The sequence below is a fragment of the Neoarius graeffei genome, chromosome 26 (genome assembly GCF_027579695.1).
Source record: "Neoarius graeffei isolate fNeoGra1 chromosome 26, fNeoGra1.pri, whole genome shotgun sequence".
NCBI lineage: Eukaryota > Metazoa > Chordata > Actinopteri > Siluriformes > Ariidae > Neoarius > Neoarius graeffei.
In genome coordinates this window covers 13,114,093-13,139,881 of record NC_083594.1, presented here as the reverse complement: position 1 = coordinate 13,139,881, position 25,789 = coordinate 13,114,093, and the positions used below count along the sequence as shown (strand labels likewise).

General features: G+C 40.8%; 1 protein-coding gene across 1 annotated transcript in view; it reads right to left on the bottom strand.

The window, feature by feature from the left end:
* Positions 1–21,714, bottom strand: part of lmcd1 (LIM and cysteine-rich domains 1) — a 30,643-nt gene extending 8,929 nt beyond the window's left edge. The window contains exons 1-4 of the mRNA XM_060910624.1: positions 21,621–21,714; positions 6,829–6,917; positions 6,070–6,325; positions 2,327–2,662 (exon numbers count right to left, since the gene is read on the bottom strand). Coding sequence (XP_060766607.1) covers positions 2,327–2,662; positions 6,070–6,325; positions 6,829–6,917; positions 21,621–21,647 — 708 coding nt within the window. The 5' untranslated portion in view covers positions 21,648–21,714. The remainder of the gene's footprint in view (positions 1–2,326; positions 2,663–6,069; positions 6,326–6,828; positions 6,918–21,620) is intronic.
* Positions 21,715–25,789: the final 4,075 nt, after the last annotated feature.

Genomic DNA, 25,789 nt, shown 5'->3' with positions numbered 1-25,789 from the left:
TCAGAACTAGTATCTAATTCATGTTGGTGGAAAGGGGAGTTACAGTCACCAGATCTCACACCTCCATTATTCCTCCACAGACTTGCAGGATCTATGCCAGGGTGCATTGAAGCTGTTCTGGTGGCTAGTGATGAGTCAATACAATCACTGAATGGCATTCAATGTCAGTTCTGGCATAACACTCCAAGTCGCAGCTCAGCTGGGGTTTTGAACAAGTGTTCACTTGCTAAATGGCTTTTCATGAGAAGAGATTGGCTCGGGCTCTTGAAATCTCAGATTTCCATTTAAAAACACTTGCCAATTTCTGGAACTCCAAGAGTAGCAGTGTTATCTTATAGTCAGAGAACCCCCACACCTCTGCCATCATTTACATCAAGCGAGACAGAGCAAAGACAAAATTATGGTGACAGCACTAAACCCATACTTGTTCATCCAGTGTACCGTATTGCATGTGTTTTGAATAACAGTTGATCTACACAGGAAACTTCAATTAACCTTGAAGGCTTTATTTGTTCACTCCGTCATAAAATCATGACCTCACAGACACACAATTCCCTAAAGCAAAGACTCCAAGCATATGCAGGAAATGAATAAGAATGCCATGTAGCATTTTAGATTCGAAAGCAAGAACCACGGAGATTTTTACAGGCCTATAAAATGTGCCTTAGCAAGGCAAACCTAAGACCCATACTAATTTCGACAAGAACTGTAAATGGTAAATCACCGTCCTCCATCTGCGCCAAAAAAAAAAACCCGCTTGAGACATTCTTTTCTCTTCATTCATTCAAATCAATCATGTTTAATGAACCCTAGTCACTGTAAATATCAGACTGTAGATCATTTTAGGTGCCGAATTTGGGCACGCTCTTCTGTTCTCCGTTAATACTCCCAAGCTAGAGCAGTGGTTTTAGAAGCTCAGCGATTTAATGCTAAATCTTTGCAAATAAAACTCAGTTTTAGGCTAGATTAACACCTCAAAGGTTACAGTTCAAATCCCAGGCCTGTCATTAAAATCAGTGGTGGGTGCTTGAGCAACTACACACACACACACACACACACACACACCAAATACACAGCTGTAGGCTTGGATCATATCCGACATCAACTGTAAGGCACACTGTCTGCCAGGACGTGCTGAGAAAAAGTCGACTTTAGAATTAAAAAAAACTTGAATTGAGAAGTAGAGGAATAATGATTGTGTCACCAAGTCCTTATGTACAAGTCATGAACATGGAGATAAAATCTGGGTTAAACTAGTTCCAGGCTCGGCCAGGATTTCTGTAATGAAATAACATTTAGGGATGGTGGACTTGCTTGCATCTGTTCTCTGGGCACTATTTAGAAAAAAATCAAATCAGCTTCTCGAAAACAAAAAAGATTTGCTTACTCAGCAGCAGGTTTCCTAGCATAGGACATGCCAATGCAGATTTTTTTCCCCATCGTTTAACCATGGAATAACATTTAGAGAAAGCTAGCTCCTCAAAATAAGTGGATAATTAGCGTCTATTCAGCCAGTTGGACAGACAGACACACAGATTTGGGTTTATATATCCACACACACGTAAATGTAAAACAGGTGGCAAGTTAGTGCATTTCTCCGCTCTATATGCTAACGTCCTGGCACGGTCAACCTGGCTTCATGTTCTGTTTTGTTTCATTTCCTTCCCCATGCTAAGGAGAGCACGTTAAACAAAAATTACTGTTAGCAAACCAAGACAAGACTGGTTTGCTTCAACTAGCACGAGTGTGTCTGCTTCAAATTAAGTGAATAATCAGCTGACTACATGGTCACAGCAAAGAGCTAGTTTACAGGTTAAACAAATTTTAAATATAAAAGTCTATTATCTGACTTGGGGCTTCAGTTCAGAGCACCATTACTTCATTCACATGTTCCCCCCCCTTCCAGTATGTGGCCTTGAGGTGCATCACTAGCTTTGCATTGAGAACAGCCACCTAGCTATTCCTTTATTGTTTCTGTATTAAAATGTCTAGCTACGATACACATTTTAATCCCCAGACCACCATCGTAGATAGTATACGTCAAGTCTAAATCAGAGGGTTATGAGAAACACTGACTGGAAATGTTCTTGGAATGACCTGGGATGCTGACACTCGAAGTTTAATATGAGCGAACAAGAAGATGGACTGATGAAGATGAATGATAAATGTTGAGAACTCACTTTCCAAGAATCTTGAACAAATTAAGAGTGAGTTTTTCCAAAATGAAGAATTTGCTTTTATATTTTTTTCTCCCCTACGTGGCACAAAAGAAAAAAAAAAACACTCTGTAAATGTGTACGTGTGTGAGAATATCAGTCAAACTTACATATTCACTCTTCTTGCCATTCTCTTCCACTGTGCCATTGGTGGTTGGCTCTGGGTTTGGCTGTTCTTTCTCATTCTTCGGTTTTGCACCGTTGTCTTTGGACGTTCCTCCCTCTCCTGGCAACGCTACCTCCCCCACTCCCAACGCCTCCTCCTTATAACTTTTAACAAACTGAGCCATGGCTTTGACTTCAGCCTCCGACAAGCTGTGACACTGTGACGGGTCCTGATCGTAAGCAGGGAGCTGCCTCATCAACTGCCTGCGCCTGTACAGCGCTCCCTCCGTGCCCGCCACAGGCCGCATTTCCTCTGGGAGAAGCTCCATATACTGCATGGCCTGGTGCACACACAAAAATATGATGGATTAGGCTTCAGTTAAAATTAAAAATGACTAGCTTATGGAAAAACCCGTCATCTTTCAATTCTGGATTTTAAAAAAGCCCAAAAACAAAGTCCTAAAGAATTCCCTTCAACTCAAGCTAGTATTGTTAGCATTTGCACATCATTACCATTTACAAAAATGAGGACGATAATGGAAAAAAAAAAAAGAGAAGGTTTTAGACAGGCTAGCTATTCATACAAAGTACCCAGCTTCCTTTCTCTCTCTCCAAACCACCCAGGCTCATGGCAACACTGCCTCATTGTTAAACCCTCATGAAGATTGCATTCAACAGCAAATTTAACACAAAGTTTAATAGCCATTAAACAGAGTATATGAAGGGAGGGACGGGGGTGGAGAAGGGAACTTCTTCGTAGTCCCAAGGTTTTGAAATAAATAATCCAAATATGGAACCTTGAGGAAGCCCAAAATAGCAATGTCACCTTATCGTCTTGTAACATCAAAAGTCAAAGTCTCTCCCACACAAGAACCTGGTCTTCCCATGCAGTCTCCTGTCCCAGTACTACCCAGCTCTTTGAGGCGCATGGGTGTGGCGCCGATCTCTGTTTCAGTAGCCCTCGGCCTCTCGCTTATAGTATAACTAGGTCTACAGTTGGGAGCTGGTCCTCTGGTAACCGCGAGAGTTTGACTCCCTACTGGCATCTGTATTGCAGCGTGCTTTGCCAGATGGCAGTAGGTACCATTTTCATGGTGGTCTTTGGTATGACCCGACTGCGAGTAGAACTCACGATCTCACAGTTGAGAGGCGAACATGCTAACCACTAGGCCAGTTTGTGGTAGTCTTGTAACATGGTCATACAAACCTGGGCCAAACAAATCTCTTGCATACAAATAGGCAGGTTATAGGACACAAGGGCAAAGATTGGGTTAAGCAAAAATCCAGCCTGAAGAAAACCATGAGGAGGAGATGGAGGACGAGAGGAGCTTGACTGTTATAAACCACCACTCTTGGGGTGCAAGCTATAGTTCCCAGTGCGAGGAGTGCTGCTTGTTTTTGTTTTTCATCCTCCATGTGCCATTATATATTTTTGTTTTGGTTCCAGTCCTGTCCCTGCCTTATCATTGGTTTGCTTCCCTCATGTGCGCACCTGTTCGGTGTTCAGCTCTTAGTTAGTTCTGATCTTTATACCCTGTTGTCACCATTCCTCTTCGCGAAGTCTTGCCAATCGTATTGTGCATTTCTGATCCTCTTGACACTGCCTACATGTATGTGAACCCCTGGATTAAAGTACAATTCTTGAATTGCCTACAATAAAGACTGTTGAGTATATACACATCATTCCTTTAACTGTAGGTTTCCTTGAATAATGGGGAGGTTTAATTTTTCTTCCGATATTATGCCATGTGATGGATTTTCATTTTCATTCTCCTCGTCAAGTATCTAAGTATGGTCACCCAATGCATAACTAGATAAGAACAGTTGGGTACAATCTAGGTTAAGGGAGTTCCTTGCTAGTTCCTTGCAGCAGTCTTGGACCAAAAAAAAAAATTGAAATTGATGAGTGTAAACACACACAAATAGCTTTCATTTACTTGTCCCTTGCCACTCGGTAAAAATCATTTTATCTAAGAGAGGTTAACTTTGCTTACTCAGCAAGCTTTTTAGCATACCAACAAACTGCTCTGTGACCTAGCTGTGGAGGAACACTACACTTTAGTGGAGGAAATTTAGCAGTCGCCTCAAAATAAGTGGATAATCTGCATCCCTTTACCCAGTTGGACAGCTAGACAAACATTTGGTTTCTATATGTTAATTCAAAACAGGTGGCAATTCACTGTGCTTCTCTACGCTTTATGCTAACCTCCTGAGCCCAAGGCCTGTGCCACAGTCGTCCTCTGGCATCGTAAACTTCTAAGGCCGCCTTTAAAGCGACCACAGATATTCCTAAACCCACGAAAAGAAAACATGCCCACTTGGTATAGAGACCATTTAAGAAGAACAATAGTGCTACAGTTCTTTAAATGCCTTTAAATACTTTAGAAGACAGCTGTAACAAACTTGCAGAGACAATCCTAATTACTGCTACAAAAGCCACGGCACAGCACGAAGTAAGACAAGTCACCCCGAAGCAGTCATTAAGGCAGGCCCAATTCAAATTCACACTCTTTAAACCACTGGAAAAACATGTTGATTGAACTTGTGGTCCTGTATAGACCTTCATCTGTTGAACTGGCAAACCATAATTCCAAGCTCTGCTGTATGGAACCTGCCAGACTTGGTCTAGAAAACAAAAGCTCCCTAATACACACTGGATTTCAGGAAAAGACAAAGGGTAGCTCAGATGGCTGAAAAAACAGTCTGCCATTCCCCCCGCCGAGAGATGAAAGTTGTTCACTTCGGCACACAGCGGGCACGCTTCCTGGCAGCCCAGAGCGGAATAGTAAAGCTAAAGGCTTATTTCCAGATCTCCACCCCACCCAACAACAAAAACCACATACGGTGCCTCTGGCAGGACTAATCACTGCATGAAAGTCAACTGGAACACCAGAGGAGTCTGGCCAGGGCAAATTAGAGCCCTGTATAAGAATAGGAGCAGCGACAGCCAGCAATTGCGATAGAGAAAAGGTCAGGCTCATTCCTGTATCGCAGAGTGCCAGATTATGCCACTGATCAGCAGATATCATTCTGTTCCCCTGATACCAAACAACTACCATTCGTTCTTGTCCAGTGATACCAAACAACTGCTTCTACGGCCAAACGATGTGGTATTTAAGAGTTCAAACAGTTGAGGCTTCAAATATCAAAATACAGTATTAGATTTCTGTCCTTGACTGATGAGATTTAGGAACTAAAAGACCAGATAAATCACATAATGCAAGTATTTTCTGTTGGAAAAACACCGAGGTTTATTTTCCACCAGGTTCTTAACAGTGATCTCACCAATTCCGCTTTTGATCCTCCTCACAACGCTTGGACTATGAACTCCAAGAGAAAGTTCATCTTTACCAGAAGCACCAGAGCTTTAAAAAAATAATAAAAATCTAAATTCTACGATTGCTTTCATATGAGGTTACAGATTGTCTTGTGGGAACACAAGTCCAATGTATGAGTGTACCAAGATTTCTGCCAATCACAAAGCTCATCTTTCCCATACAGATTTTATTAAAACTATGTGGCTCCACTTGAATGGTCTGTTTAAGCCTGTGCAACCTCACCATACAACCTGGCAGATTCATATGCTCATACAAAATAACCCTCAAGGGTTCTTTGGTTAGTTAACACTTCTTCGGTTCCTAAAAGGGTTTGACTTGGAGCCTTCTCTGACTATGTATCTAAGTTTTCCCCACCCTCACTTGGTGTAACTATTAAACTGAAGCAATGACACAATCTGATGATTTCTCACCAGTTTTTGAGTCAGACCAGGTGGGGCCCAGTCATAGGTGATGGTGTTGAAGGTGGGGTCTTTGCGAGACACCACAGGGTTGGTGATGATCATGCGGTTGCGCTTGTAGACCCTCAGGCCATCTCCACCTTTCACTTTAGTAGTCAGGTGGGCGTACTTGGAGTTCGCCAACAACTGGCCCATTTTATAGTCGTCCTCAAGGTCCGAGCTGGGAGCATGGTCTTCTTGGCTGCAGTGACACTGAGTGCAAGCTTTTCTAAAGGAGGACAAATATGGAAATTGTTAGTATTGTAGCAAAAAACATGTGAATTTCACTGCTGAGAAAACAGAAAGATACTTGGGCTCTTTGGTTTTGATAATGGATGTTTAGAGAAAAAATAAAAATCAGATATGCTTTGTTTTTCTGAATTCCTGTTTCATGGGGCTGGAAAGCACTAGTATTTAAGCATGGCTCAAATCAACAAAATGCATTTTAATTGTGAAAAGCTTATACAACATGCACTTAGCAGAGCCCTGTGTTTATCATAAAGTGCAAAGGCCTTTTGAAAACAATAAAGCGAGCTTCTACTCGTCTGCCTATTTGCTGAAAATCATCTTTCAAGCTCATGGAAATGTAAACAGAGATGTCCACAATGGCTAGCAACACGCTTGTGGTGAAGCAAGCGGAGCATTCCCCAAACATCAAGGGAAAAAGAGAATGGAGGGTTAGGGAACCATGTCCACATTTTCTTTACGTTTTTAGCAGAGAGAATAAATCACCTCCAGGAATGTGGCTGGAATCCAGAGCAGATCCCTTTACATGTCAGACACGCCGCACCCTTTCCCGCTGGCGGCTGCCCCACTGACATCTGGGAGGAGAAAAAAAAAAGACAGATGCAAAAGAGAGAGAGAGAGAGAGAAGAAAATGAGGATTCAGAGAATAAAAGACAAGGGTGCTTAGTGAGCATAGCGTTTCAGGGTCTCCATCACCAGCATGAAAACTGATAATCAGACTTTATGGTTAATCAGACTTAAATTTTTAGCTCATATTTTGAAGGTGTACACAATAATTCTCCACGTATTAACAAATTTTCATCAGTTTGAATTAAAAGATGAGCTCCAACGTTTATGATTCTTTCCCCCCTCTTCTATGAATTATGAGTGTGTGGAATGAGAGCCTATAACCACTGGTGTTTCCTCTGAGTATAAGAGGGTAATAATTTTCCACCATAATAGGTTGAGAAAATCTAAATAGCAGACATAATAGGTACTCTAGATTTCCTTCACTTTGTCCATGCAGCATTTTTTTTTTGTACAATGCTACTTTAATTTCAGTCTGAACAAACCATTTTATATGTAGACCTTTATAAACTGCTGGAACAGAAATATAGACTTTGGTTTGATGAACCTTAAAGGAGCAATTTGTCATTTTTAGAGAGTCATCAGCTGCCTGCACGGTGAATGGCAATTGCAATGAGATCCTTACCATTTCTCCCAACCAACTACACCCTGTACATATGAAACTACACAGGCCTTATTTGGTGATGGTCAGGCTCATTTCAGGGCCAGAAAATCTGAAGTGTAAACCACAACCTAAAACAAAAGAATATAGCAATACAGCACAGAAGATGATCACAGATGGTATTATGATATGTTTCGAATTACATGATTGTTATGGGTATGGAAACACTTGCAAAGATCGCAGACTGCACCTTTAATAACAATGCCTCAACATAGACATGCCATAACACAGATTCACACTGCTGCAGAGACAAAGGAAAACAAAACTGCCATACACTGATTAAAGTCCTCCTGAGCACATGATTCACCAAGGTTCCCATGACTGTGTATTACACAGCCAGTAAGAAGTGGCTAAAGTACCCAAACATGGGACAAGCGTGTACTTGTACCATTCACCTCTACAAAGGTAATTACATGATCTCTGAGAACGATACAACTTCACTGGAACGCTACATCAGGTCTTGCTTTTCCTACATTTTTAACCAGGGTTCATCAACGGCAGTCTTAAAAGCTCCAGGAGAGTTTAGTGATTTCTCTACTCAGAGGAAGATCTTTAATGGCTAGGTTTAGTCCATGCGTTAAAGCAGGATAATCAGTAAACTGGACTGGACTCCCGTACTGCACGACTGGAGTTGATGATCCTTGCCCCAAACAAAAAAAAAAGCTTTTTCCACAGATCATTACAAAGGCAAGCTTTAAAAGGTGTTTACTTGGAAAGAAAAACTTCTCCAGGGGCACTCAATGCAGGACTTATCCAGAAAAGAGTGAAATGATGGGGAAACTATTCAACAACGAGGTTGATAAAATAATAACGAGACCGTCAAGAACGGCATAGCTCACTCCAGCCTCGTCTAGCCCAGAAGGAACGATCTAAAGTGGGCCACCTTGCGCAATAAATGTTGCAAGCTATTTACAGAAGCTATATCCTCCCTAGGAATACCGACCTATTTGCCAGAAAGAATCCAAAACGGCGAGGAATTGACCGAGAAGAAGCGATTTTTTTTTTGTTGTTGTTGTTGAACTGCTCATTAAAGGCTTAGTCCATAATTTCATTAATAACTGTAATTAAGCAAATCAGGGTAGAAGTTATATGCACCCTAGGTACCTACCTACATGCCAGAAAGAATCAAAGTCAGTGAAGAATTGAGGGAGAAGAAGCGATTTGTGTGGGAACTGCTCGTTAGGGCTTAATTAGTTATATGCAGCCCAGGCAGACCTACCTTCCTGCCAAAAAGAATAAAAATCAGTGAAGAATTGACAGAGAAAAAGCGATTTTCGTGTAACGTGGACAACGCCAGACAACACACGATGGCATAAGCTCATTGCCTGTCAGCCGAATGAGCTAAAAATCATAGCGCACGATGCTAGGATTTGCATACGAGAGCTACTCATTTATCCAAATAGTTTTACGTTTGAGGCAAAATCTAAACCCAATCCAATCATACAGCTGAGCAGATAAAGGTTAAGGTAGCAGTTTGATTTGTTAAATGAATTTTGTAGCAATTTCAACACACTTCCAAATCTAGTCAACCAGCCAGTATTTGGTGTTTAAATTTTGCTTCTTTAGTATTTTTACTGGACCTACAAAGCCAGTTTTGACAAGTAAGCAGGTTTAACATTATTTAGATATGCATTTTGCACAATCACATACCCACTTTAGATCCCTCTATCAACCCCCCCCAATATGTCGAACAGATTTGCGAAGAAACCTATGGCACTACAACAAGCCATAGTTACAAAAAGTCACTTTAGCTCATAGATCAGACTTCGCTAGGAGGTGCGGCCTAGAGTTTGAAGACCGAAGTGAGACAAGTTTGCCATTTTACGAAACTAGAGACCTGTGCAGGTCTGAACTCAGCCTTTTTCTGATTGGGAGATAGAAGGTAAGGTACATAAATAGAAAGAAGTAGCCCGCTCAGAAATACGCCAGTGCCAGGATTCGAACCGATGTTACAAACCTGTTCTTTTCCTGGATAGGACTCTAGACTGCTCAACCACTCAGGGTTACATCGTGAACTGAGGTTATGTAATGTGGTACTTACGGTACATAGTCAGTACGCAGTGGCACCACCACGGCAGACTGTGGAATTGTTACTTGAGGCTGGCACGCCAATTACTTTTTTTTTTTGTTCAAGATATTTTTATTTGTTTTTAGGTTATACAAAATGAAATTTTAAATATAGTCCAACAGACTCCAGCACGGCGGCACGGTGGTGTAGTGGTTAGCGCTGTCGCCTCACAGCAAGAAGGTCCGGGTTCGAGCCCCGTGGCCGGCGAGGGCCTTTCTGTGCGGAGTTTGCATGTTCTTCCCGTGTCCGCGTGGGTTTCCTCCGGGTGCTCCGGTTTCCCCCACAGTCCAAAGACATGCAGGTTAGGTTAACTGGTGACTCTAAATTGACCGTAGGTGTGAATGGTTGTCTGTGTCTATGTGTCAGCCCTGTGATGACCTGGAGACTTGTCCAGGGTGTACCCTGCCTTTCGCCCGTAGTCAGCTGGGATAGGCTCCAGCTTGCCTGTGACCCTGTAGAACAGGATAAAGCGGCTAGAGATAATGAGATGAGATGAGACTCCAGCACACAACCCTATCCCTTTACACCATCCCAAATGTACAACATTACACATCATCCAATTACATTTTTAAACACGCTCGAACTCTGTTAAACATACACATACAGACAGATGCCTCTATAGGCTTCAGCTGAAGGCTGAGCCAAAAATGGGTTTAGGGTTGTTTTACAATCAGGGTACGCAAGCTAAAAATCACATTTAACACTTATTATCTTCAATATCAAAAGGCTTGACTAAATAAACTTGGTTGTTTATTGTAGCCCTGTGATAGCTCTATTTACCATGCAAAAAAAAAAATTTGGTGATAGCATTATTTTTGGTGAATGTATGGCAATATATGTCATCTCTCATCTCATTATCTGTAGCCGCTTTATCCTGTTCTACAGGGTCGCAGGCAAGCTGGAGCCTATCCCAGCTGACTACGGGCGAAAGGCGGGGTACACCCTGGACAAGTCGCCAGGTCATCACAGGCAATATATGTCATATTTAGCAAAATTACTGGTGTCATTTAGAAAAAGTGCTTTTTTGACCACAGGTAGCTCCAAAAGGGATGCACTTAAATCATTCTTTATACCATAAAACATATTTGGTTCCATATCACGGGAAACATAGTTAAGTTTTAATGTTGAATGCCAGTAAGTTTTCAGACTATTTTGATCAAATTAGTATGCAATTGTGTAAAAAAAAAAAAAAAAAAAAGTCCTCTCCGAGACAGCTAATTTTTCAATATAAAATAACATATCTAAAATGATTATTTTCATTCTAAAATGTGGTCAAGATATTGGGACATAAATATTAGAGACAACTAACACAAAGCGTACAGCCTTATATTTAAAAGCACTATGGAAGTAGTGGATTCTGAATTGTAAAAAAAAAAAGTCCTCTCCGAGAATCACTTCATTTGTTTCTCCCAGCCCTGCTTAAAGCTACACTTAATCTTGTTATAATACAAACTATTACACATGCCTATCTGTTCTTTAACTTGTCCTTCACTTAAAAACTGGTACAAGAACCAGTTTGAATCAATTTGAATTTTGGACCCCTGTGACACAAACTTTGTACCCTGATTGTAAAACAACCCTTTACTGACCCAACAAATGTGCAATGCTTAAACCAGTCGGTAAAAGTTTATCTAGCTATATTAACATTGCAGCTCTAGTGCAAATCTAAAAAGACTATCAACATGTCTTAGCTGATTGGGATACATTTCAGGATAAGAGGGGAAATTTTCAGGGCGGCACAGTGGTGTAGTGGTTAGCGCTGTCGCCTCACAGCAAGAAGGTCCGGGTTCGAGCCCCGTGGCCGGCGAGGGCCTTTCTGTGTGGAGTTTGCATGTTCTCCCCGTGTCCACGTGGGTTTCCTCCGGGTGCTCCGGTTTCCCCCACAGTCCAAAGACATGCAGGTTAGGTTAACTGGTGACTCTAAATTGACCGTAGGTGTGAATGTGAGTGTGAATGGTTGTCTGTGTCTATGTGTCAGCCCTGTGATGACCTGGCGACTTGTCCAGGGTGTACCCCGCCTTTCGCCCGTAGTCACCTGGGATAGGCTCCAGCTTGCCTGCGACCCTGTAGAACAGGATAAAGCAGCTAGAGATAATGAGGGGAAAATTTTCTACATTTTTTGGCCAAACACTTCCGTTATGGGTCTCGCTCAGCTTCAGTACTCTGCCAGCCATCCGATTTGAACTCACAACTTTCCAGTCAGAAGCACAAACCCATAACTGCTGAGCTACACCAAAAATAGCACCCATGTGCTAGAATGACACTCTATTGTCCGGAAAAGGAATGCATGTGAGAGGACATGTATGAGAGATGTAATGAAGACAGGGGAATGGGAGATATTTAGCAACAGCAATTTAGATCACTCTCTCTCTCAGAGCCCATTTGTCAAATGGTCGCTCAGTCAACACAGACCAAACCCCATACCATAGGTGTAAGATTTACACTGCAGAGACCACGGCTTAACCCAAGTGATGAAGTGTCAGGTCAAAAAACAAAAAAATAAATAAGGTCATAAATAGAAACTAAAACAAACAGTAGTGCATGTAACCATGGCAGTAAAGCCCTGTCAAAACCAAAACGGCACACGTATTTACCTCATGATTCTAGCATCCATTCCTCGTGTAACAAGTCAGCGTTACAAACTTGTATCACACGCTGAGCCTCGGACATCTACTAATGAACAGCCATGTTGTTTAGTTCAGAGGTTCAGATTTCCACTAAAGTACACAGGTCAAGGGCCCGCTCATCATCCAGTAACTCACAAGCCTACCAATGAAGCTGAATGACTCCAATCTCCATCTCTATATACAAAATAATCCAAGAACAGTTTGCATCCATCATTGCTTATATAATGAAGCTCACAAACACTCAGTACATGTGGTGTTTAAATAAAAGCCAAACACTTCTTCAAAACTGGTTCATCACTAGTCAGGCTGTTAAATTCCTTTTTTTTTTTTTAAATTACATCCTAATTTTAATAACTGAAGATTATTTATCGTCCAAATGCGCATTGAGATCAATGTAGAGATATAATGAACAATAGGAGCAGTGCGACAATTTGTTTGTACTGCATAAAAGGTCAAGGTCAGAAGAAAAAAAAAACAGTAGGACAGTATCTCATCTCATTATCTGTAGCCGCTTTATCCTGTTCTACAGGGTCGCAGGCAAGCTGGAGCCTATCCCAGCTGACTACGGGCGAAAGGCGGGGTACACCCTGGACAAGTCGCCAGGTCATCACAGGGCTGACACATAGACACAGACAACCATTCACACTCACATTCACACCTACGGTCAATTTAGAGTCACCAGTTAACCTAACCTGCATGTCTTTGGACTGTGGGGGAAACCGGAGCACCCGGAGGAAACCCACGCGGACATGGGGAGAACATGCAAACTCCGCACAGAAAGGCCCTCGCCGGCCACAGGGCTCGAACCTGGACCTTCTTGCTGTGAGGCGACAGCGCTAACCATTACACCACCGTGCTGCCGTAGGACAATATGACAACTTTAATCAAATCATACACCATAAAATGTTTTAGATTCATAAATATTTCTCGACCATTAGTAATGTCTTCTTTTTGCGGACATTAGATGTTATTGTATATTTAACAATTATTCCATGAAACTGAGTCGTACATGAGCTGATAGCCGACGAGGCACGTAGCACCGAGTTGGCTATAAACCATGCATGATGAGGCGGAGTGGAATAGCTTATTATAATCCACTTTCACTGGATTTTGAGAAAAACAGAGCATTTTTATTTTTTGCAAATTCGATAAATAAAAACTTTATACAAAATGTCTGACAAAATAATTTCTGCTTCGGCGGACTTCTTAACAAGAAGGAGCACAATATCCCCCGCTAACAACTATGTCATAACTCTGGTAAAATGCGACGGAATTGAACAAAATTGCAATATGCATATTACCGACACACAACAAAGAATCCTGCCAAGTTTCGTGAAATTCCGCCAAAAATTGTGAGAGGAGTTGATTTCAGAAAGTGAGGACCCTTCCCAGGACGGACGGACGGACAGACAGACATTGCCACGACATAATTCCTCTTCGGGCCTTTCAGCCAGCGGGGGATAAAAACCTATTGATGGCTGCACGAATTAACTTGTGGGGTTTTTTTTGTAGAAAGTGCTGTCTTACTGTCGTGCCGAGGTATAGAATAGTTTTAGACATTAATTCTTCCTTGGACATTTCAGTTCTGTAATTTTCAAAACTTATTTGAGCTTTTGAACCAGTCTTAAAAAAAAAAAAAAAAAAAAAAAAAAAAACACCACATGCAACAAATTTTAATGCTTAAAGATGAAGAATGTAAACAAACCGGCGAAATGACTGTAGCAATTTGTGAAAAATGCTAGAATAATAATTCTTGGGAAAAAATGTGTTATTTCCATCACATACTGCATTTCCATATGTTGTTGCTTTTTTGTATTTATTTGGATTTTATTTTCGAGTAGAGTTTTTAATTTCATCCTTGGTTGGTTCAGCGGAACGCGCCACCATTTTGTTTTTCTCTACTCATGGTATATGAGCTGATATCCTTGTAGTAGAGTAGCCAATCGGACCGTGCAATTGCTCATATCCAGTCAACGTGAATATAATAATACTTAAGAGAACCTGGATCCAAGTTAAAAACCCTTTCCCGTCTTCAGTTTGTCAACTCTTCATAACTCTGCAAGCATAAATTTGGTTATTTAGATCTTCTAACACACAGTTAGGCCACATCCCAAACGTTCACCATGGAGGTACAAGTATGCCCTTAATGAGAGGCTTTTACACATACCCTGATGGCTATATAGCCACAAATTTAACAAGCATGTCTTTCAGTAGACTTTGACCTGACTACAAGCAGAACACTGCATATGCAAATATTAAAATCCCAAATAGTATTAGAACACTGAAACTCATTCTGCCTACCACAGTCGCTTGTATCTCAAATGTTCCACATACAGTTCAAGAAATAAACCCTTCAACATCCCCTGCTATAGCCACAGTGTGCGTGTGTGCATGGCAGACAGACAGTCTGCGTGCAGGCGAATGTTGTTCCAGACAGTAGAAAATTAAACAGAGAGAGAAAGCCTGAGGTAGAAGGTTGATGATTTAGCCGAACAGAGCGGAAAGCACACAAACATAAGGATTAATGAGATGTAAGCAACAAGCCGAGCGATGCAGTAGAATTAGCAGATCATAGACTTGAAAAATGAAGACTGAAATACATCCAAAATACCTCAAATGCAAAACAAAACAAAAAAACCCGAAACAGAAAAAGTACCAAAATAAAAATGGAGCCTTTTTTGAAGGGCCCAGAAATATATTGTGAGGGCGACACGACATCAGCCACTTCGGGTTTAGAGTAACATTAGCTGGTGACTGATGGCTAAAACTACCCTTCAAAAACCACATAAATAAACCTTCATTATCTCCACCAACTTTGTTGGATGGAGGAGGTTATGTTTTCGTCTCTGTTTGTTTGTCTGTTCCCAACGTAACTCAAAAAGTAATGAACGACTTTTGATTAAGTTTTGAGTAAAGGTGGGCCATGGGCCAAGGGACAATTGATTAGATTTTGATGCAAATCTGGGTACGTATGTGGATCCAGGATTTTATTTATTTATTGTCTGTTCCCAACTTTATTCAAAAACTAGTGAACAGAGTTTGATGAAATTTGGTATACAGCTTTAGTATTATCCTCGGTTCAAGTCAGGTACCATGAAGGTTCACCTGCTTTTAACTGTGTTAGCTTGACATAGCTACCATATCAAAGCTACTTTGCCATTGCACTAGCTAGCTGCTTTGCTATCAAAATTAATAATAAAAAAAAAAAAAAAACATACAATTTTCATGCAAAACCTTTTCAACAGCCAGTAACATTCATGGTATTGAATACCATGTATGATAGCACACATGAGCAAATTTCTAATTTTATTAGTCATGGACTGACAGAAAGCGCTCATCAATAATAAGTTGATGCTAGCATGGAGTTCAAACCATAGAGAAGCTCTGAAACTGAGCAGGTTACATTCACTTGTCAGGCTTATGCCAAGATAACTTCATTATACCAAAATAACATGCAGGGCGGTACGATGGTGTAGTGATTAGCACTGTCAAGTCATTTGTATAGCACTTTTAACAATAAACATTATCATTCATACCTACTGCTGTCAGACTGTACAACATCCACAACTTGTAACGTAGCACCAATAACCTGTTTGTCGTTTAACCCTTTGATGCAAAACATATGCACACCCCTTCGAATGCACAACATGGGTCAAAAATGACCCGCATTCATTTTCCAGGTTATTTCATGCTGACTGAGTTTTTCTTTGCTCTATCTTTTGAAATCAGTTTATTTTATAATTGAATATTCCAAGTATTCTTTAAATATCTTGTTTTTAATTACCACAAATCATTAATTTAATTTTTTCTTTCCTACTTTATGAACAAAAATACTTTTTATGTATTACTGCACATGGGTCATCCAAGTGTGATTTAAAATTAAATGTCTTAATACTATAATAATAATAAGTGTTTCAAGTAATTACTTTAGCAGTGAATGGGGCCAGTTATTTATTTATTAACTATGTAGTTGGGGTGGCACGGTGGTGTAGTGGTTAGCGCTGTCGCCTCACAGCAAGAAGGTCCTGGGTTTGAGCCCCGGGGCCGGCGAGGGCCTTTCTGTGTGGAGTTTGCATGTTCTCCCCGTGGGTTTCCTCCGGGTGCTCCGGTTTCCCCCACAGTCCAAAGACATGCAGGTTAGGTTAACTGGTGACTCTAAATTGACCGTAGGTGTGAGTGTGAATGGTTGTCTGTGTCTATGTGTCAGCCCTGTGATGACCTGGCGACTTGTCCAGGGTGTACCCCGCCTTTCGCCCGTAGTCAGCTGGGATAGGCTCCAGCTTGCCTGCGACCCTGTAGAAGGATAAAGCGGCTAGAGATAATGAGATGAGATGAACTATGTAGTTAGCTAAGCCAACTACAATAAAATTAGCTAACTAAAGTAGAATATGTCAACAGCTCGGTAGCTAATAGTAATTACTTGTAACTTTCTGACAAGTAATCTACTCACTCTCAAGGGAACCTAAACATAATCCATTTTTTTCTAAGGTAATGTTAGAACAATTGAAAAACATTACTTACATGTATTAGACGAGCAAAGGGCGCTGTGCTGAGCTGTGAAATGTCTGACACAAGCACAATTCACAGTTCCCACCAAACGCTGGAGTAAATGCATGCGGGTCGGTTCTGACCCATGTGTGTAAACTTGATGTAGAATTACAAAAGCTGTGCTTGTTCATAACTTAAGAAAGGAAAAATAAAAATGATTTGTGCTAAACAAAAACAAGACGTTTACTGCATATTTGGAAAAGTAAATGACAAAATGAATTTATTTCAAAATTATATCATAGAAACACTCAGCCATACATGAAATAACCTGGAAAATGAATGTAGGTCGTTTTTGACCCATGTTGTGCATTAGAAGGGTAGTGATACAAAAAGGGTTTTTATTCAAAAAGTAAGAAAGGAAAAAATAAAATAAGGATGTATGATGATCAAAAACAAGTTAATTGAGGAATACCTTGAATACTGAATGATGGAATTAATTTATTGCAAAGATATAGAAGATAAAAACTCAGCCGGGTCACTTTTGACCCATGTTTTGCATCAAAGGGTTAATTTGCACTACTTCACCACTACTACCTCTGCCATCTCTCATTGATGCAATTATGTGCAATAATATAGGCCCTAAACTATTTTTATGCACACACACACACACACACACACACATAATTTATGTATACGTGTGTGTATATATACAGAGTCTACCTGTAATGTGCAATTTTCCCGAGCCTCTCAATAAGGCAATTTTTCTATACTTTTTCACGGTAGATAATGCAAATAGCCCTCTGTATTTAATCCTTCGTTTGTCTAATTTTTATTTCAGTTTTGTTATCTGTTTGACATTTTCTTGCTACTGTAACACGTGAATTTCCCCGATGTGGGATGAATAAAGTGAATCTAATCAAATCTATCGCAAAGCAGCTTTACAGAATTTGAGCGACTTAAAACATGAGCTAATTTTATCCCTAATCTATCCCCGATGAGCAAGCCTGTGGCGACGGTGGCAAGGAAAAACTCCCTCAGACGACATGAGGAAGAAACCTCGAGAGGAACCAGACTCAAAAGGGAACCCATCCTCATTTGGGCAACAACAGACAACATGACTAGAACATTAACAGTTTTAACATGAAGTCAGTTTCGTTGATGTTATAAACTCTTCACTGATGGAAACTGGAGTGCAAAACCGTTCATGACAACTGCAGTCCTAAAGTTAGCACGTTAACTGTAGTCCTCAGCCATAAAAGCATTACTTTTTTACACTGTCGCCACACAGCAAGAAGGTCCTGGGTTCGAGCACTAAAATGTCTCATTTTTTTAATCTTAAACATATCTTCCTTTACATTTTGCTGTGGATTCTGTATTAATCACGATATAAAATGTTCATGGAATTTATAGCACATTTTTATAAGCCAGCGTTACTGTCAGAAATAAAGCTGGTAAATTGATCACAGATTGATCTAGCTCTATAACGGAGCTGTTCAACTACATCCTTGTGCTGTAACCATTAAGGGAGGCTGGCGAGGGCCTTTCTGTGTGGAGTTTGCATGTTCTCCCTGTGTCTGCATGGGTTTCATCCAAGTGCTCCAGTTTCCCCTACAGTCCAAAAGACATGCAGGTTAGGCTAATTGGTGGCTCTAAATTGACCGTAGGTGTGAATGTGAATGGTTGTTTGTCTCTATGTGTCAGCCCTGTGATGACCTGGCGACTTGTCCAGGGTGTACCCCGCCTCTCACCCATAGTCAGCTGGGATAGGCTCCAGCTTGCCTGCGACCCTGTAGAACAGGATAAGCGGCTACAGATGATGGATGAATGGATGGAAAATAACATGCATTAAAAATCACACTTCAGCAGCAGTACTTTTGTATTTGGTTCTTCTCATCCCGTTACTTACTGGTCCTACAACTGTTTTGCATTGTATGTGGGCTTTTGTTGGAGGAGATGTGGTTATGAAGCAGTCATGTTACTGTCAGCTCTGTACTTGGACTGTGTTCTATCTTACATGTGCCTTCCATTTGAAAAAGGAAAAAAAAAAGCACAAGAAATAAACATAATACAACATTCTATTTGAGAACACAGTGACCATGACTTTAATTTGGCCAACATCCAAAAGGAACAGGAGCAATGACATTCACATTGGCAGACATGGATCCAGCTGTCTACAGCTTTCAGGACTTTCCAGGTCGTACAATGAATCATGCAGGTACGTTTTCAACCCTTCCTGCTGTTTTGGATTATCTCTTGTTTGCGTGCACATTTTGGTTTTTTTCCCCTAGGAAGTAATTCCAGAGCATTCTGCTGTCACCTACTTTGCAGTGAAGATTGACACTAATCAGCCTGCTAGCTAAATAAATCAAACATATATATTTTCTGTATTCAGTGACTTACTTCAAATCAAATCAAGTTTATTTGTACAGCGCTTTTAACAATAAACATTGTCGCAAAGCAGCTTTACAGAATTTGAACGACTTAAAACATGAGCTAATTTTATCCCTAATCTATCCCCAATGAGCAAGCCTGTGGCGACGGTGGCAAGGAAAAACTCCCTCAGACAACATGAGGAAGAAACCTCGAGAGGAACCAGACTCAAAAGGGAACCCATCCTCATTTGGGCAACAACAGACAGCCTGACTATAATATTAACAGTTTTAACAGGTATAACCCTCAACTGTCCTCATGGGGCCGTCCTTCACAGGAGTGGGGCGATAAAACTCCGACCAGACACAGGGCACCAGGATGGATCAAGCAGGTCCGAGGGGCAGAAGAGGCCAGCATCTCAATCCCAGGATCAACATGTAACTTCATATTAATAGATTTTATTTTTAGTACATTTTGACTGATTCATTCAAATATAACGGTTATGCCAACAGGCTGTTCCTGAACCGCACCATTTTAACCTTGCAGTTCCGGTAGTTGCCTACTTGTTACTTCAATCCTCAGTTTAAAGTTTTAAGGGTTCACAATTACTGTAAGTGAGATATTGATGATCACAGGAAATGACTACTAACAGACTTTAAAAATAACTATTATTATAGAAAGGCAAGAAAGTGCTAGGATTCATATTTCATTTAAAGGCTCACCAGAAGTAAAACAAAATACAGTATGTTCTGAGATAACTGAGAATTCGTACAGAAAACTTTATACTTTTAAGGCTGGACCTATTATGTTAAATTACACATATGTCAAAATTGGTTCTAATCACATTTATGATTCAATGATAACACTGAAAACTCCATAAAACGACAAAAACATTACTGCTCCCACACTGTTGGCAATCACGAAAGACTTAGATTTAAGAGATGGGGGAACCCTAAGTTTAATTCATCATTTAGCCAACAAATAAACAATGCAACTCCTTTCATTGCCCACAATAAGGAGCTGAATAAAGCTTAAAGCACTTCAAAACTCTTCACTGCACACACACCGAGCTCAGGAACTCTAAATTTGTCTGCGAAATGTGAATGCTCAGCATTTTTTCCTCTTTGGAAACCGTGTCCAAACAGAAGGCTGAGACACACTGCAGTCAGTGTCGACTTTCTACTCGTCGACACACAACGAACAGGAGGAACAAGTCAGAAAGGTGCTGCTGAAATGTAGGAAACTATTTTAATTGGCCTGTCAAGGGACCCAGGCGAAAGTAAAGTGGCAGGACTGAATAGCCACACACCAGGAACTACATCAACTCATTCAGCTTGGCTGGACATTTAGAAGACTGATACAAAAGTCACTTTCTTACGCAATCTAGTAGAATTACAGAGGATTAAGAGGAGGAAAATCATTCAGTGTCTGTCCGATGAAGTGCATGAAGGCAAATGGAAACTGTGGAGCTGAAGATGCAGATTAATTGGAGATGTGAAATTAGGAGTCAGTGTTATTAGTATGTATACTCAACTGCTTGTAATATGACTCGATTACATGTTCAGCCCAGAACATTATAGAAACATTCATAGAACACAATATGCACTCAAGATATTTACATAATTATAGAATATGAAGCATGAACAAGTTACATACTGTATTATCCATCTGCTTCTAGCATTTTTCATCAATTTAGAAAATTTCAAGGACAAATTGAAATTTATATAGCATCTCATTATCTCTAGCCGCTTTGTCCTTCTACAGGGTCGCAGGCAAGCTGGAGCCTATCCCAACTGACTACGGGCGAAAGGCGGGGTACACCCTGGACAAGTCGCCAGGTCATCACAGGGCTGACACATAGACACAGACAACCATTCACACCTACGGTCAATTTAGAGTCACCAGTTAACCTAACCTGCATGTCTTTGGACTGTGGGGGAAACCGGAGCACCCGGAGGAAACCCACGCGGACACGGGGAGAACATGCAAACTCCACACAGAAGGGCCCTCGCCGGCCCCGGGGCTCGAACCCAGGACCTTCTTGCTGTGAGGCGACAGCGCTAACCACTACACCACCATGCCACCCTATCTACATACATACATACATATACATATATATAAAAAAAAGAGAGAAATAGATAGATACACACACTTGTAACTTTTACCTTAATTATGCTGAGTCAAAAGTTTACATACATTTATGACCTTATGTAACAAACCTGTACTTATTTATACTTTTATGTTCTTTAACATTTCTGACATACATACACACACACACCCTTCATTTCTTTTATTTCTGATTGTTTACTTTTTGGCTAGGTTTTATGATCATTTTATTTGCATTTATTGTGAAGCATTTTAAGCTGCATTCAAATATATGAAAGGTGCTATATAAATAATAAAATAATAATAATAATAATTCATTATTATTAATAATATTATTATGGATGTCTAAAACATTAAACAAACGTGCAAAGAAAAATCAGAAGACTCTCACCTTCTGCATGCCGGAAATCATATCCATTTCTGATGAAATATTAATATTTCTAAAGTCCAAACAATTTCAAGAGGATGGAGTGTCGATGCTCCAGACAGCTCTGCTTCTCCATGTGGTTCACAAAGCTCTATTTAAACTCAATGGGGTCTGCTGGGAATCCCTCGCGCACTCCGCCCACCAATCACAGCACACGGAACGCCGGCCAGCCAATCAGAGCCGCCGCAGACTTCCGGGTTTTGCACTTCCGAAATTTGCATACTACCTTACTAAACAGTAAGTGAAAGTAGTCCGCCATTACTGCGTCCCTAACGTTTTCTAAGTTATTCAAAGAAACTAAATTGCATTCTACTGTGCTAAATAGTATGTTTAAATAATAAGCGAGCTCTGGTAACCATGGTAACCTGAAGAGGCGTGTTATTGCATACTAGTTAGTATGGGAGTAGGCTTCAGTGATGGACATTTAGGCCAAATCCATCCTCCAGGATGAAAAAAAAAAAAAAAAAAAGACATGACATCAGCCGTGGCCATGAATGTGCGATATAAGCGTGGAAGAATGTACGACTCACATTCTTTTGTCATCAGTTACCTCCTGAACCAAGAGGAGGATGTTTCCTGTGTTCCTACTCAACACTTTCTTTTTGCCTTTTTATGGAAGAGGCCAGGCAGAATGCATAAAAGCATGTATTACAGGGGAAATGAGTCCACTTGAGTTATTTTTAGTCTCACAAAATTCAAGATGAATCGGAAGTCAGCTGTAGTTTAAGAGTCAGTGGTCTAGACTTCATAATAGATGAGAATTATCCTGAGGTCTGATGCTTATTTTGTCCAATAAACTCCAGTGATCTGTGGCTCACATGATTATAAGTCAGGAATAAAACACATTGGGCAGTGCTGTGATAGGAAAATAATCAACGACAGGGTGGTATGATGGCGACACGGTGGTGTAGTGGTTAGCGCTGTCGCCTCACAGCAAGAAGGTCCTGGGTTCGAGCCCCGGGGCAGGCGAGGGCCTTTCTGTGCGGAGTTTGCGTGTTCTCCCTGTGTCCGCGTGGGTTTCCTCCGGGTGCTCAGGTTTCCCCCACAGTCCAAAGACATGCAGGTTAGGTTAACTGGTGACTCTAAATTGAGCGTGAGTGTGAATGGTTGTCTGTGTCTATGTGTCAGCCCTGTGATGACCTGGCGACTTGTCCAGGGTGTACCCCGCCTTTCGCCCGTAGTCAGCTGGGATAGGCTCCAGCTTGCCTGCGACCCTGTAGAAGGATAAAGCGGCTAGAGATAATGAATGAATGAGGGTGGTATGATGTGGCTCGAGTTGAAGTGGATTATTCAACAGCAACTTCATATCTCGAAGTCTTTCATTCTGATTTGACTATTTTCCAGCGTTCAGGTATAACATGCTGCCTAAAACAGCTCTGATCCATCAACGTATAAACTTTACAAGCTCTCTAAAAGTGTGTTGTGGTATCTTGGACCAAGCACTAACTCCTTATCAAGTTCTCTAATGGTGGGATCAGATGACAATATTTTTATCTTTCATGACGGACACGATGTCAGATAAGGGAAACATCGTGCCATCGATTCTTGCCGTGTCTTAGTGGGAAGACTAGCAACACTACAAGTTTGACCCTGACCAATCATCGTTCATGTCCTTGCGCGTTTTCAGGGAAGAGGGTCAAGACATCGTCAGGGTGGCGAGGTGGTTCAGTGGTTAGCACTCTCACCTCACAGCAAGAAGGTTCTGGGTTTTGAGCCTTTCTGTGTGGAGTTTGCATGTTCTCCCCATGGGTTTCCAACACAGTCCAAATACATGCAGTTAGGTTAACTGGTTACTCTAAATTGTCCATAGGTTTGAATGGTTGTTTCCCAAGCCTGGAAATGGGAGAGTTCCAGCAAGAAGGGCATCTGGTGTAAAACTATGCTCCAATTAATAGGACACGTGGATCAATAGAGTCCACATGGCAGCGACCCCATCCACGTACAAGCTGGAAGAAGTGAGTGAGGGTCAAGACATTGTCAATCATGACTAGGATTTGAGAAAAGTCAAAACTTTTTGTATTTTCTCGCCATGTTCTGCTCTTTGAGTATGTCACGCTGCAAGGCCTGTTCTTCCTTCCCAACTTGGGCCCAACTTGTCAGCTATGACAAAACTGTGAAAATTGAGCTGAATGTGAGTAGTCCGATCCCAGCACAAGTTGCGATGTGAGGCCTCCATAGATCCATAGACACTTGATTGGATTAAGGTCTGGGGAATTTAGAGGCCAAATCAACACCTTGAACTCTGTCGTGTTCCTCAAACCATTCCTGAACAATTGTTCCATTGTGACAGGGTGCATTGTTCTTCTGAAAGAGACCTCCATGAAGTTGGCACTCCATATGAAGAGAATATGAATAAAAGTATTTCGGTTTTGATTCATTTCTGGAATAAATAGGACTTGACATTAACCGATTTTTTTTTCCCCTGCGTGCAATCAGATATACTTGAGTCACGAGTCAATGAATAAGACGTTCAAGTTGAATTGTGAGTCATGAATTCACAGTCAAGGGACAGATCAGGAAATTTCGTGACTCAAGTGTGACTTCGGGATCAAGTCTGAGAAAACATCAGTAGTGTAAACATCCCAAAGAAATGCGATGTGATGAAGTGTGTTTAGGAAAAAGTGACTTCTGCTGTCCAAGACTCAGATCAAAGCTTTAGATACATAGTGAAGTGTGTTTGTTTATATAGATTACAGCAAGTCACAGTCATATCCCTGAAGAACTTGGTGTGCATGGCGGCAGATATTTACAGAAAAGATTTTGGGTTTTGCTCCAGTCTAAGTGTGATTCCCCCCAGAACCATTAATTAAGGGAAAACCCTTAAACAAGTTTGCAACGTTGACTTATTTCCAATCAAATCACATTTCAACAACCTACCCTTTTTATTATTTATGGGAGGAATAAAAAGTGACAGTGCCGTAGGAAGATAATCAACAATAGGATGGTGTGATGCGTTCATCATTTCCCAAAGAAATGCACGTTTTTTGTTTTTTTTTTTTAATGTAATGAAGTACGATATATCATACCTTCACTTTGTTCCTATTACATTTAATGTTGTGGAACATCTGTCGAACAAAATCATTTCACCAGCCTCACGTTTTTCACTCAAAGTTAATAAGACAAAAAAAAAATCTAGTTTGTCATGTTACTAATATCAAGCACAGTGCAAATCCTCCGTCATGAAGATTTTACCGTGTTGGAAAACTTCAACTTACAGTACAGCTGTAGCTCTGACTTTTACACTGGAGACTCCTTAAAAAATAATAATAAAATTTTAAAAAACCCCTCTTTGGTAGAGCAGATGTCCCTGTATAAGCTGTTACTCTTGAAATGATAATGTATTAGAATGAGCGCATTAATAGAGTATAAACCTCTGATTTGCTTTACAGCCAGAATTACTGTCCAGGCTCCTGTTAGACAATTAATCAACAGTTTCTGACCAATCAGAATGGAGAATTCAACAACACTGTAGTGTAAACTATAATAAAAGGTTGTATACGAGTTGAAGGCTGTTATTTGCAGCCTGATGCGTTTAAAAATAGCCCGCCTGGGTGGGAATCTGCTCTGTCTGACACAACACTGGTTGTTAATTTCTGTTCATGTTTATATAGACTCTCTGTGGTTAACCGATAGCTGGCCAGATTTTGCAGATGAGGCGTTACACAGAAGCTCACAAGGAGGAATTTAGTTTCATGGAAAGTGAATAAAAAGCTTCTCTGATAGCTAATTTAATAACCTCGTAAGTTTCAAAACAGCCATTCTTTGGCTTCTACAGGTTAGTAAGTGAGCCATGAGTGATTCAAATCAATGAGCAAATCTTAAACGACTTGTCTATTGGATATACAGTGCAATACCTAGGGCGCAGAGGTTATTATTTCATCCCCTTATGCAGTAAAATGTGGCGCCATTTGGGATTTAGCTACTGATTTATATAAATGTCAATATTACTGGCAAGTTTTCAGACTTTCTCAGGCTGTGGGTCCAATAAGACTTCTTCTGTCCATATGGTCTCAGGATTTGACTAATACGCTGCTCTCTGGTTAGTAGCTTTTATAGGACTCTTGACTGCTTTTAATACAACATGGCACAGGAGAGTGCAGACACATTTCCAGGCTTATGAGGTGCACGCTGAT